General features: G+C 45.4%; 1 protein-coding gene across 1 annotated transcript; it reads left to right on the plus strand.

Moving 5' to 3' along the window:
• Window positions 1–8297: 8297 nt before the first annotated feature.
• LOC125511255 (F-box/LRR-repeat protein At3g03360-like) lies at window positions 8298–11598 on the plus strand. Its single transcript, XM_048676586.1, has 4 exons — window positions 8298–9415; window positions 9972–10133; window positions 10225–10417; window positions 11011–11598. Exons 1-4 carry the CDS (start codon window positions 8537–8539, stop codon window positions 11109–11111), a joined length of 1335 nt encoding a protein of 444 aa, XP_048532543.1. The 5' UTR covers window positions 8298–8536; the 3' UTR covers window positions 11112–11598.
• Window positions 11599–12521: the final 923 nt, after the last annotated feature.

The raw sequence follows: 12521 nt of genomic DNA on the forward strand, positions 1-12521 counted from the left end.
GCATCGATCGGCTTCAGTTAGCAGCAGTAGCGAAGGAATCGCTCGATCGGGTTCAGTTAACAGCCATCGATTGATCGCTCGGGTTCAGTAACGCGTAGTCTGCAGTGCAATCGCTCGGGTTCAGTTAGAGCCCAACGCCTCGCTCGGGTTCAGTTAGAGCCAACGCCTCACACACACGCACGTACGTGTACGAGAGAAACGCGCATCGCTCGGCCCCTGACCTCCCACCGTAACTGGGAACTCCCCGAAATTTTCCTCGCCCTCGCTTCTACCATGGTTTTTTCCATCATGGACGGCCCAAAGAATGTCATGCAGCTGCGTCTCCGGCCCGCCCAGGACGAAAAGCCCATTTTCTGTCATGATTTTTTGTCATAGAAGTAGGAGCCCACCACATCTCTGATGATACCGGGGTTTGTCACAATTATCGTCATAGAAGTGTCATATGTATGACAGAAAAAAAATTCGTTCGGCCCAAAATGTCACGGATGTGTCTTTTTTTGTAGTGTCCCCTTCCCTTGCATCTCTAATGCTGTCACAGGTACATGTCCATGGGAGAATCCCTTGGTTCTCATAGTCTGCATTCATTTGCAGAGTTCTTACAGCGTCACATAAATTCTCCTAAAGCCAGTTCTTGTCTGACCAGTAAATGGAAGACTTCGACAGTGTTGAAGCCTTTCAGTGTAAACTTCATGACAACTTAAAAATCAGTCAGGAAGGGCGGCAGACAACGCCGTGGAAACACTGCTAAGGACCTACCACCGGATCTCTATGAGTTATACAAGTCAGATCCAGAAGAAACCTATGGAGAAAGCAAGAATCGAATCCAATGGATTCGAAGACATTAGGCAGAGGAATGGTTCAAGTACAGATTCTTCACCAAGGAGTATGCTGAGAAGAATGCCTTAAAGGGCCCCTGGGGAGATATAATATACAAAGGTCTTCAGCCCAAGTCGAAGTCCGAAGCTATTGCTCAAGGCTTCTACCCCTGCATGATTCGTGGACCTCAGCCTGCTAATGTCGACCCATCCTCTCTTTTATGGTGTCGTGAAGATAATTTGTTCAAGCGCAACTATCAGGCTACAAAGAACTCGGCCAAGGAAAACAAGAAGTCTTTGGGATTAGACTTCAACCCAGGCCCCTCTGCACCACGAGCTGACGGCACACGCGAAACTGAACCCAATCTTATTGGGCCCTTCTACAACTTAGAAGGTCTCATCATTCACATTCAGGTTCAAGGGGCAGCCGTGGACCACTCTGCAGATGACACTGATTCTGACGAAGCACCTGCACCACCGAAGCCTATGAAGAAAAAGAAACCAAAGGCTTCAAAGCCCTCTTCTGCACCAAAGGTCTCAAGGGTGAAGCCTCTGGCCACTGCACCTCCTGAAGTCAGTGTGTAGTCTGAAGATCTCTCACGCATCTCCAAGTCTGACAAGTTGAAAAAGCCCATGCAACCCACTGGTCAAGCACTGACTCCTGCTGCTGTTTTGAGAAACGAGAATGACGCCATTGATCTGTCTAGCGACGACGATCTTGGCGATGATGCTCTAGAGCAATTGATAAAGAGCAAGCAAGAGGCGGAAATCTTCAATGATCTTCCTCTCTTTGATGTGGAGATCCTATACAAGTTTATTGATGAGTGGTTTGAGAGCCCAGATGTCAGTTTTGATGATTTTCAGCTTCCAATTGGGCTCAACGTCTCCTTCCACGGAGCCATTTCTCCTGAGCTGGCTCTTGCCCAGAAGATTATTGAGCTGAAGCACAAGATTGACTATGAAAAGGCTCAGTTCAAAAAGCACATGGCCAAGCTCAATGTTGAAGACATTCAAAACTTCAAGGTCATGATGCATGAGCTCAAGGAGGCATTCCACAAGAAACGAGGAGAAGCAAAAGGTTCTCGTGAGCGCATGAAGAATCTTGCTGCCAAATGTGTTCAAGGCTACAATGAAGCTGAAAAGCGCAAGGCTTTGGGGCGACCAGGCATCGACCCCAGAATGGCTGCCAAGAAGAAGAAGAAGCCAGCTGTGGCAGAACCAGAAGCATCAAGGCAGGAAGAACCTCGCATTGTCTTCCCAGCCAGCATGACAGGCTCGAAGCCTAAGGTCCCCACAGTGGCTTCAGAATTCAAGAAAACTAGAGCAGCTGAAGCCGAAGCCAGAAAACGCAAGACCAAAGCCACCACTAATGATGCTCCCCCAACCAAGAAAAGGAAAACAAAGAAGAGAGACCGAGCTGCTTCCACAGAGCCCCTTCTTGTCGAGCCAATTTCTGTTGCTCGTCCTGCGTATGAACATCGTGAATGTCGTCTGGTAGTTCATGAGCCTGCTTCCATAGAGGCTCCTGAATCTGAAGAGAATCCAGCTGTTGACCCCACCACAGCTGAAGACATTGGTCCGCACGACAATTTTGAAGATGATGAAGTCCTTCCTCAGATCGAGCACAATTTGGTATCATCGCCTGTTCTCACGAACAATGAAATCATCAGCATTGGTCGTCCATTGACGCCAATTGCTCAGGATGACTCATGGGCTGATCACCCTCGAGAATCCCCTCGTGCTGAAGAAACACCAGTCACTCCCCCACCACAGGTCACCACTCCAGTGATTGACAGTGAAGACTTTGAGGCCCAACCAACTCCATCTCCACAGGCGTCGCCAGCATTTCCCAGGCTTCGCAAAGGACCAAGGCCACAGGTCACATTGTCAAGTGTTCCAGAAGGAGAAGAGCGCCAATCCGTTTCACGCGAAGTCTTTCCTGAAGCCTCTCCTACTGTGAACATCCCTGAATCTGAAGCCAAAGCGGCTGAAGATATTCCGGCTGCATCAGCCGATGAAGAAGAAGAACCACGTGATGAAGAAAGAGTTGCTACACCCCCTTCCAACCCTGAAGTTGTTCTCGAGGAGAACGTGTCCGACCCTCCAGCTCCTGAAGTGGAGGTTACCAATACTGAGGCGGCCACCAACATCAACACTGAAGCCAATGACGTTGTCATGGCTGAAGCTAATGTGGCGCCTGAAGCTAATGTGGTACCAGAAGTGAATGCACCTGAAGCCAATGCAGCACCAGAAGCAAATCCGCTGCCTGAAGCCAATGCCTCTGCTCCTGTACCTCCTCAAAGTCCACACACCATCGAGCAAGCATATGATCGTGGACAGCTTGTTACCGTCCGCTGGCCAATCCTGGTTCCCCCGCCTGCTCTCGGACCTCAGTTTGCCTATCATGTGGAGCACAGGCCTCAGGTCCAGAAGCCAAAGCCAAGGCTACCACGGTTTCCAGGTACTGCAACTTCACCAGGATCATTTAATCTGAATGGATTCAAGGCACACAACACATTCTTCGACAGTGACAAGAACCCCTACACAAGGCCAAGAATCTCTTCGGACCGATTCTGGAGTTATCAGCAGCGAAGCTATTATTCATGCATCTTGTACAATCAGGGACGCATCTTCCCTCATATGCATCTTGATTGTGAAGCCATTGCTGGACTACCATGCCTTGAAGAAGCCCTTGACTGCTTCCTTGATGCGGGTCTACTCAACTTTGTGACTGCAAAGGAACACTGGAATGAAGAACTTCTGCTTCAATTCTATGCTACCCTCCACATTCGTGGATACAACAGGGATCCGAAGACTTGGATCCTTGAGTGGATGACAGGAGATGTTCATCATGAAGCTAAAGCTCAAGACATCATTGAGCTCACAGCCCTGCCCACTCCTGGTGAATACTATGAACCAGGTTGTCAACAACACCAGAATGCTTTGGAGAGCATTTTTCAGAAGCCAGAACTCAACATGAGCCAAATGCTAAGCATGATGAAGCCTCTGCCACGCGACGCTGAATACCCAACAGAATTCTTTGTCGAAGACCTAGAGTATCTGCCACGTACCATTTACCATATCATCAGGAAAACTCTATGGCCTGTCAAAGGACATTCATCTGCAGCGAAGCTTGAAGGAGCAATGAAGACTTTGGTTTTCTATATCTTCAAGGGCATCAGCTTCAATGCTCAGGACTTCTTCATCCGGAAGTTAGCTGCATCTGGCTCCGACATCTTTGGTCTGAAGGTCTACGCTCCATGGGTAATGCTCCTTATCAAGCTTCACTCTGCCTTCAACTATCATCCGTCTGCGCGCAATCATCTTGTATTCTTGCCAGAGGTTGATCTGTCTGTTGAAGCTATTTACCCAGAGCCTACTAAGGATTCAATCTATCTTCACAACGTTGATCGTCAAAGCTTCACCCAACCCATTGAAGGAGTTCAGGCAGTCTCTCGTGTTTATCCCTTGGCTGGTAACACACGTGCCCCTCGCGCCCAAACTGACGCCACTGGAAGCACCATTGCCCAAAGGCCTCGGAAGCGATCTCGTGTTCTCAATGACCGAGAGCTTCTCGTCGCGCTACATCAGAAACAGGATAAGCATCATGACTGGCTTAAGCGTCAGATGCAAAGCCTCTTGGTGGACGTCAATCACATTCGCAATCTTGCCACCAAGAATGCCTTTGTTACACATGAAACCTGTCGGAGGTCTTGGAAGAGTTTGACCTTGCTCACTGCTGAAGAAGATCTTCAAGACGATGGCTTCACAGAAAGACAAGTTTGACTCCACTCCTCCAAGGAATGCTCACTTGCGTCGGACTCCCTCACTTGAAGACTCTGACTATTCGTCCTCAGCTGCGACGGTGAATGCCAGAGTCATCGATGACCAAGATGATGCCACTTCACCACCTCCAACTTCAGCGCATGTCGACACTGCACCGAGTTCTTGTGCACCACCGGACCTCAACGACGACCCTGCTGCTTCGCCTGCACCTCATGGGAACGAGTAGAAGCTCTATGTCTTCAAACCTTTTTGGTCCTTACTAACAAAAGGGGGAGAAGCATATGAGTTGATAGTCTTCAAGCGGGTCCATATGTGTGGTTGCTTTACTTTTTGCTACATTTGCAAAGTGCTTACAACTCTCGCTTTTGAAACATTTGGTTCGTTTTTGAGTTGTAACACTTAAACTTGATGGTCGTCTGCTACTTTTTTGACACTATGTGATGCGATGATAAATTCCGCATGTGCGACAATAAATTCCGCACGAAGTCATTTGGCAAGCGTCCATTTTCCATTATGCATGTCATTATCTTCGATATATCCTTTCATGCATGATGAATTGTCTTCATAAGTAAAAGAGGAGCTCCGCAAGTACAACCTGCCATGTGCATTTGTATTCAAAAGCAAACACTTATATGCACATCTTCAGGGGGAGCCTTTCTGCTACTTACGAAGACAATACTTAAATCCTTTACAGTTTCACATATCTTTATCCCCGTTGAAAACTTCAACCAGTTTTTCATCAATCACCAAAAAGGGGGAGATTGTAAGTGCATCTAGTGCCACCCCTAGTTGGTTTTGGAGTATTGACGACAAACCTGGTTGAGGGACTAATGTGTTTGTGAGAATTGCAGGATAACACAGGTAGAAGTCCCTCACTGATTCGGTTTACCCACCAGAGATGACCCCTAAAAATGTATGAAGACATTGAAGACAAAGGTGGTATGTGAAGGTATTCACATTTAAGACTATGACAAGAGAAGACATTGTGTGAAAACTATGGAGCGCGAAGACTTAGTTGTTTCGTTTTCTTCTTTGTTGAGTCATAGGAACCACCGTACTGTTAAGTGGGGTCCAAGTGAACCAGTCAGAATGACTGAAGTGATGCTTAACCAAAATCCTATGTCTTCGAGCGAAGACAATGAGAGAAAATCTTATCCAGAGCTGGATAAGTCAGCTTTGCTTGTAGCTCAAGTAAAGTTGCCGTGTGTGTTTGAAATCTGACCGTTGGAACACGTGTCAGTTCCTTAGTGACCCAGGGTCATTTCGGACAAATCAGGTCGGGTTGCCTAGTGGCGATAAATAGCCCACCCCTTACACTATAAATTGGTTGGCTGCTCAGAGTTAGTGCACGGCTTTTGTCGTTTGAGAGCAACCCACCTCAAAGCCTTTGAGAGAGAAATCCTTGCGAGGACAAAGCCCTAAACACCCAGAGCCAAAGAGTGTTAGGCATCACTTAAGTCTTCTTGTCTGTGTGATCTGTAGACTTATTACACTTGAGGACTGTGAATCCTCCAGTCGGTTAGGCGTCGCGTTCTGAGCATCCAAGAGTCATTGTGGATCGTCGGTGAACGAAGTCTGTGAAGGTTTGGAAGTCTACCTTGAAGACTTACCAGAGTGATTGGGCAAGGACTGGGTGTCCTTAGCTCAAGGGGAATAAGGTGAAGACACGGTCTTCTGAGTTAAATTTCAGCTTCCCTAACCAGACGTACAGTTGTCACAGCAACTGGAACTGGTCCAACAAATCATTGTCTTCAACGAGCAACTGGTTCTATCCTTTCCATCTCTTTATTTACAGTTGGTCCTTGTGAAGTCATTGTCTGTTTGCATTATCTTTTGTCTTCACTGAGTGACTGTGTGTTCTGATTGGCTTCATACTATCTTCCATCCTGATCTATACTGCCTAGCTGCTATTAGTCTTTGTGCTTTCATTTCATTGAATACTTGACTATGGTTTGCCTAGTGTAGTCTACCTTCCGCTGCATGGTAATAGGTTTATTTCTGTCGTTTGTCTTCGAAACTTCCATGTTTTGAAGACTTTATAAAAATCGCCTATTCACCCCCCTCTAGTTGATCACTAGCACTTTCAATATCTGCATATACTGAACTAGATGCGAAGAAATAGCTGTTTTGAATGAGTGACTCACTATCTCATGTGGATTTTACAAAATTGGTCGTCACTTTATGGGCCATTTGGTCAGCGAGGAGGAAGGCAATCCATGAGGATATATTTCAGGGCCCCGATTCTATTCATAATTTTTTCAATTCTTACTTGGCTGAGCTCAATGCAATTCAAAACCCCAAAGTCCATCCGGACCAGTTTAGTTTCTGATATAAGTAAGAGGTGGCTTCCACTTGAGATTGGTTGTAAGTTGTAACAAGATTAATGTAGATGGAGGCTTTGGCTGGAGCCGCGAAAGGGCAGCGGCTGCGACCATATGTATCACAGAGCAAGGTTCATACCTCGGTGCGTTGGTGATCGTAGTGGAAGGCATCAAAGACCCTGCAAGCATGCATGGAAGCGTTGGCATATCGAGAGGGCCTCGCTTTGGCCGAGGATCTTTCTATTGCAAGACTAGTGGTTGCCTCTGACTCACAGAATGTCGTTCGGGATATTGAATAGCATGCGATCGGGACGTATGGAGCAATCATCAGAGAAATTAGTTAGCGAAAATCTCGATTTGATAAATGTACTTTTGTCTATGAGCTCAGGAACTCTAACTATGAGGCGCATATTATCACAAAAGCACGCAGCTGAGCTAGGCGTTGGACGTCATGTATGGCTGGGATACCCACGAGCCCACTGTAATTCATGTAAACATTGCCATGAATGATAATAAAGCGTATTTTGCCTCAAAGAAATGAAGCCGGTTTTCCCATTGTTTTCACTGGGTTTTTTTTTTCTGTTTTTCTTCTCCATTTTTTGGTTTTCTTCTTTATTCTTCATTTTTTTGTTTTTCTTTTGTTTGTTTTCGTTTTAATTCTACATTTTCGTATATGTCAAAAACATTTTTCAATAAGTGATCAACATTTTCTTGTATACACGTTCAAAATTGTCTGAACGCTTATTCAACATTTTTCAAATACTTGTTCAACATTTTAATACTTATTCAACATATTTTTCAAAATACCCGTTCAACATTTCTTAATCCTTATTCAACATTTTTCAAATACTCGTTCAACATTTTAATACTTATTCAAAAAAGTCAAATACTTCAATATTTTAATACTTATTCAAAAAAAATTCAAATACTTGTTTAACATTTTTCAGATACTTGTTCAACATATTTTAATACTTATTCAACATTTTTTAAATACATGTTGAACATTTTTAATACTGACTCAACATTTTCAAATACCTGTTCAAAATTTTTTCATATACTCATTCAACATTTTTTTATACTTATTCAACATTTTTCAAATATTTTTTCAACACTTTTAATACTTATTCAACATTTTAAAATACTTGTTCAACAATTTTAATACCTTTAAAAAATTCAAATACTTCTTCAACACATTTTTATAGAGTGTTTCTTCTAATATATATATATATAATATTTGAAAGTATAAACAAAAAAGGAAAAAAGAAAACAGAGAACAGAAAGAAGAAAAGCAGAAAAAGGAGGTTGGAGCTTCCCTCGTGGCTGGGCCGCGGCCCATGTAGAGCTCCCCCGACGCGAGAGGCTGCCGTCTGTCTCGCATAGGGGCGCCCGCTCCAGGCAGGGCCCACCGCACATTTCGGCGGCGCACTCGACTCCACGGGCAGCGACACGGCGTACGCCGACGAGCACCCGCCGTCACCCCCTCCTCGCCCGTTTCCGCCTGAATCCTCCGTCACTCTCAGCCTCCACGCACCCATCTCCGCCTGGTCGATATCGCTCGTACCGTCTCGGGCTCCAACCCCAAGCCGATCCGACGCCTGCTGCCTGTTCGACAGAATGCCTGAGAGCGTGGTGCCCGGCGGGGAGGACCGCATCGGCGCCCTCCCGGACGATCTCCTCCGCCGCGTGCTGTCGTTCCTTACCTCGCGCGAGTCCGTCTGCACATGCGTGCTCGCTCGCCGCTGGCGCCACCTCTGGAAGTCCGTGCCCGTGGTGCGCGTCATGGCGCCGGTGCCCATCGATAGAGAAGGGGAGGAAGAGCTCTGGTTTGTTAATTCGCTGCTTCTCCTCCGCGACCGGGCGCCGCTGCATGAGGTCGATATCAGAACCTACCTCGACGACCCATCCGCACCCCTCAACGTTGAGCTGTGGCTCCGATATGCGGCATCCTGCCATGTTCGGGTGCTTCGAGTTTGGGTGCTTCGAGTTTACAGTCGGCGTCTGCAGCTACCCAACGTGACTCTCATCTGCCAGCACCTGACAGTATTAGATTTCGCTGGTATGAAATTTGAGGAACCCACTCTGAATTTTTCAAGCTGCCCAATGCTAGAGGTATTAAAGATGTATGATTGTAAAATCAGCGCCGAGAAGATCTTGTGCAAATCGTTAAGGCATCTAACTATGGAGATATGCCGTTTTGACCTGTATGGCCGCACTCGTATCTCTTGCCCAAGTCTCACTGCCTTGAAACTAGTTGACAATTTGGGTTGGACTCCTTCCCTTGAGAGCATGCCGTTATTGGTAACGGCACTTGTCAGGTTTGATGAAGAATGGTATGAACGTCAAGCGTGTTATGATCATTGTCTTAATGGTGGTTACTATGGGGACTGTGATGATGAGTTATGTCCTTCTTGCCTCTGTCATGGCGATGATTGTGTGCTTCTAAAAGGTCTATGTGACGCTACAAATTTGAAGTTGACAAGTGCTCCTCAAGCGGTATGCTTTCACGTTCACTGTCTCCTAGGGTTGATTGCCATCTGGTCCTGTACATTTGTATCCATCATAGAAACATCTTAGGGAGGCTGCTTATGGGCATTGCATGTATGTTGCCAATTCGCATTTGAACCATTATGTTTCTTTGTAGACATCACCTAATAGTTGGTTCGTGCAATGACAGTACATTATGCATATCAGCATCTGTGTGTTCTTCGTTGCTAGTCTATACTTCTGATGTTTATACTATCCAAAAGCATAAGATTAATATTTATTTTTATAGTACACGTTAATCTTTGCCACATTAGATGGTACAGCTTAATTTATTTCTGATTAAACCAGAAACTTGCAAATCTGAAACCCTGCTGGCAGCTTCTATTCCATTCAGTATTACTCCCTCCGTTCCATATTACTCGTCACAGAAATAGATGTATCTAGAACTAAAATACATCTAGATACATCCATACCTGCGACAAGTAATTCGGAATGGAGGGAGTACTTATCAAGTACTTACAAAGTTGGACATTGAATATAATTTAATCCTCTCCACTTTATCCAGATTATTTGCACCAGGGATTTTAAATGGTGCCATACATTTAGCAAGTTAAAAACATTGTTTCTCAATGAGTGGTGTCTGGCTGCTGCCTTCGGTGGACTGGTTTACTTTCTTCAGCACTCACCAATTCTAGAGAGGCTTACCCTTCAACTTAGATTTGATGAGGTACTATATGCTTTCTAATTACACCAGTTTTTTTTCTTTGAAGTCGCCATTGCAGTTGATTGATTTCAGTTAGATATTATCTTTTCTACAGCAACAATCTATAGATGGAAAAGATGAAAGCTACAAGCCAAGAGAACAATTTTTGGTATCGAAGAATCTTAAAGTAGTCGAAACCAAGTGTCGCAAGGAAGATGAAAGGATTCACCAAATTGTAAAGATCCTTGTTAGCCTTGGAGTACCTCCTGATCTTATTGACAACCAACAGAACAGTGTGCGGTCTGATTGTAAGTAACTATTACCACTCCACACTGATTATGTTTCTTCCTCGTAATATTTCTGCAGTCAGCATGTTTGTGTAAAATTTACCAATGGAAGAAGGTACTCCTTCTGTAAACAAATGTAAGACGTTTTAGGTCACTGAGTATCAATTAGTTTAGACAAAGTAATGGATATTTTAAATTTGGAGAAGTGGGCATTCCAACATTTTGTGAAGATAGCAAGGAAACAATTCCATATCATATTTCAGTAAGAATCTAAAGCTAGGTCCAAGCAGCACTGCATGCTGTCTCATCTTGCACCATTGTGCATCCTTTTGATTGCTAATGCCACCATACATTACCCGGACTCACAGGGGCGAATGTAAATAGGTCTGCAAAAGAGACAGTTAGGACTTTTTATCAGTTCTATTTTAACGAAGCATCCTTTACGTTCAACAATAACTAGGTTAAGTTGAATGTTGGCTCAACCATCTCAGAGATTTCCTGTACTGCAACTGAAGGATTTCCTTCATTTTAATGCCCCTCGCTAATCAATTGTATCTTCTCGTTTCTTTTGGTCCGGCCTTCCATGCGCTGATTGTGTCTTATTGTTTATTCAGGCTCCAGTTTCGAGCAGGAGCAGTTTCAGCTGGCATACCGTTCTTGGTTTACAGACTTATCCCACCAGGATCGTGTGCCTGTCCCTACCCCGTTTGTATGAAAATCTGTAGAATCTGTATGCAGCTGGACTAGGTTTGAACGCCATCCTAGTCTGGTGGCACCGCTGTTGATTTCCTGAACTCAGTACAAGGCCATGGCATCTACTATATCACTAGATGACTGGTGTTATGTTTCCCATGGAAGAAAGTAAAGCAGGTCAGGTCGGCAGCTAGCTTTCGATCTTCACTTTATGCAAGTGTGCTCTTGCTCTCTGGTGTCAAGCTCAACAAGGCAACACATTAACTGATACCTTTTTTCCATGCCTGAGGAAGGAACTGTGGACTGTGGTAGGCCTATGGGCGACCTTAACTGAACTTCTTCCGGGAACTTCCTAGTTACATTAACCGCTGCCATTGCTAGAGCCTCATTTGCTTTGCACATTCAGTTCTTGTTAGGCAACATAAATGTTACTCTCGTGATGTTTTTTCTTTCGAAACGGACTCTCGTGATGTTTACACTCCATGTGTGAAGAATGTATTTTGCCATAATGCATGCATGCATCGTTTTGGCTGTTGGATGCATAGAGGCTCAAATTTGGACATAGGGGGAGAGAGAAGTGAAGGCATGGATGGAGGCGTCCGTGTCTTATTAAGAAAGGGGGAAGAACTAGGCGTACTTGCAGTTTGTTACAGGACCGCGTGCATTAACAATCCTGATGACCTGATAACAAGAGGTGGTGGTGCGTTGCTTTCAGATTGAGAAGGGATGCCTGGCTACCTGCTGCTGCTGCTACGGTAGACATCAGAATAGTTCGCGCTTTCACAAAACATACATACAATATGAAGGAAAGGGAGGGCGTGCTAGTGAGCTCTAGCACCTGGAAAGCAGAGCGATGGAATTTCGTTCCTGATGCAGCACCTTTAAAACGTGCGAGGCTTTTATTAGTGACTGAAAAGGAGAGGCCGGGAATCGATAGAGGAAAGTAGAAGGTGATCTATGGGTCGATCTACTGTGGAATCAAAAACACGTAGGAGAAGGCAAATGGTACCTGCAGCTAGACGTGCCACTTTCAGAAGGGGCATGGGCCATGGGGCACACCTGAAGTTCGATCTTGATGGCTGAGAGTGCAACCACCCATCCGTTGGTGGTTCTCTCGCTAAGCTTTTACCATAAGATGTTCCTCTATATTCACCTCCTGTAACTCTCCTAGATAGTGGTGGTCTTATAGCGATTGACGGTAGATAAGATGATGCATTACGTGATGCTCCGCCCACTAATTCCACATTTCCGTCCACTGGCTTTTGGCTCTAGCCATGCGAGTGACGTGGACGTGATCTTGACCCGAGGCGGCCGGTCGTGCACAAGATAGAAGAAAACGTATTCCACGCACCTTCGCTTTATTATGTGCGCGACGCGATCGCCGCCCGCTCCTACGCACCTCGCTGGCGGCAGTTTTCTTTTTTCTTCGGCC

Source organism: Triticum urartu, chromosome 1, assembly GCF_003073215.2.
Source record: "Triticum urartu cultivar G1812 chromosome 1, Tu2.1, whole genome shotgun sequence".
Taxonomy (NCBI): domain Eukaryota; kingdom Viridiplantae; phylum Streptophyta; class Magnoliopsida; order Poales; family Poaceae; genus Triticum; species Triticum urartu.

Coding starts and splice junctions, on each gene's coding strand:
- LOC125511255 (XM_048676586.1), top strand. CDS start 8,537: ATGCCTGAGAGCGTGGTGCCCGGCGGGGAGGACCGCATCGGCGCCCTC. Junction 9,416..9,971: donor TGACAAGTGCTCCTCAAGCG/GTATGCTTTCAC, acceptor CACTTTATCCAG/ATTATTTGCACCAGGGATTT. Junction 10,134..10,224: donor TTCAACTTAGATTTGATGAG/GTACTATATGCT, acceptor TCTTTTCTACAG/CAACAATCTATAGATGGAAA.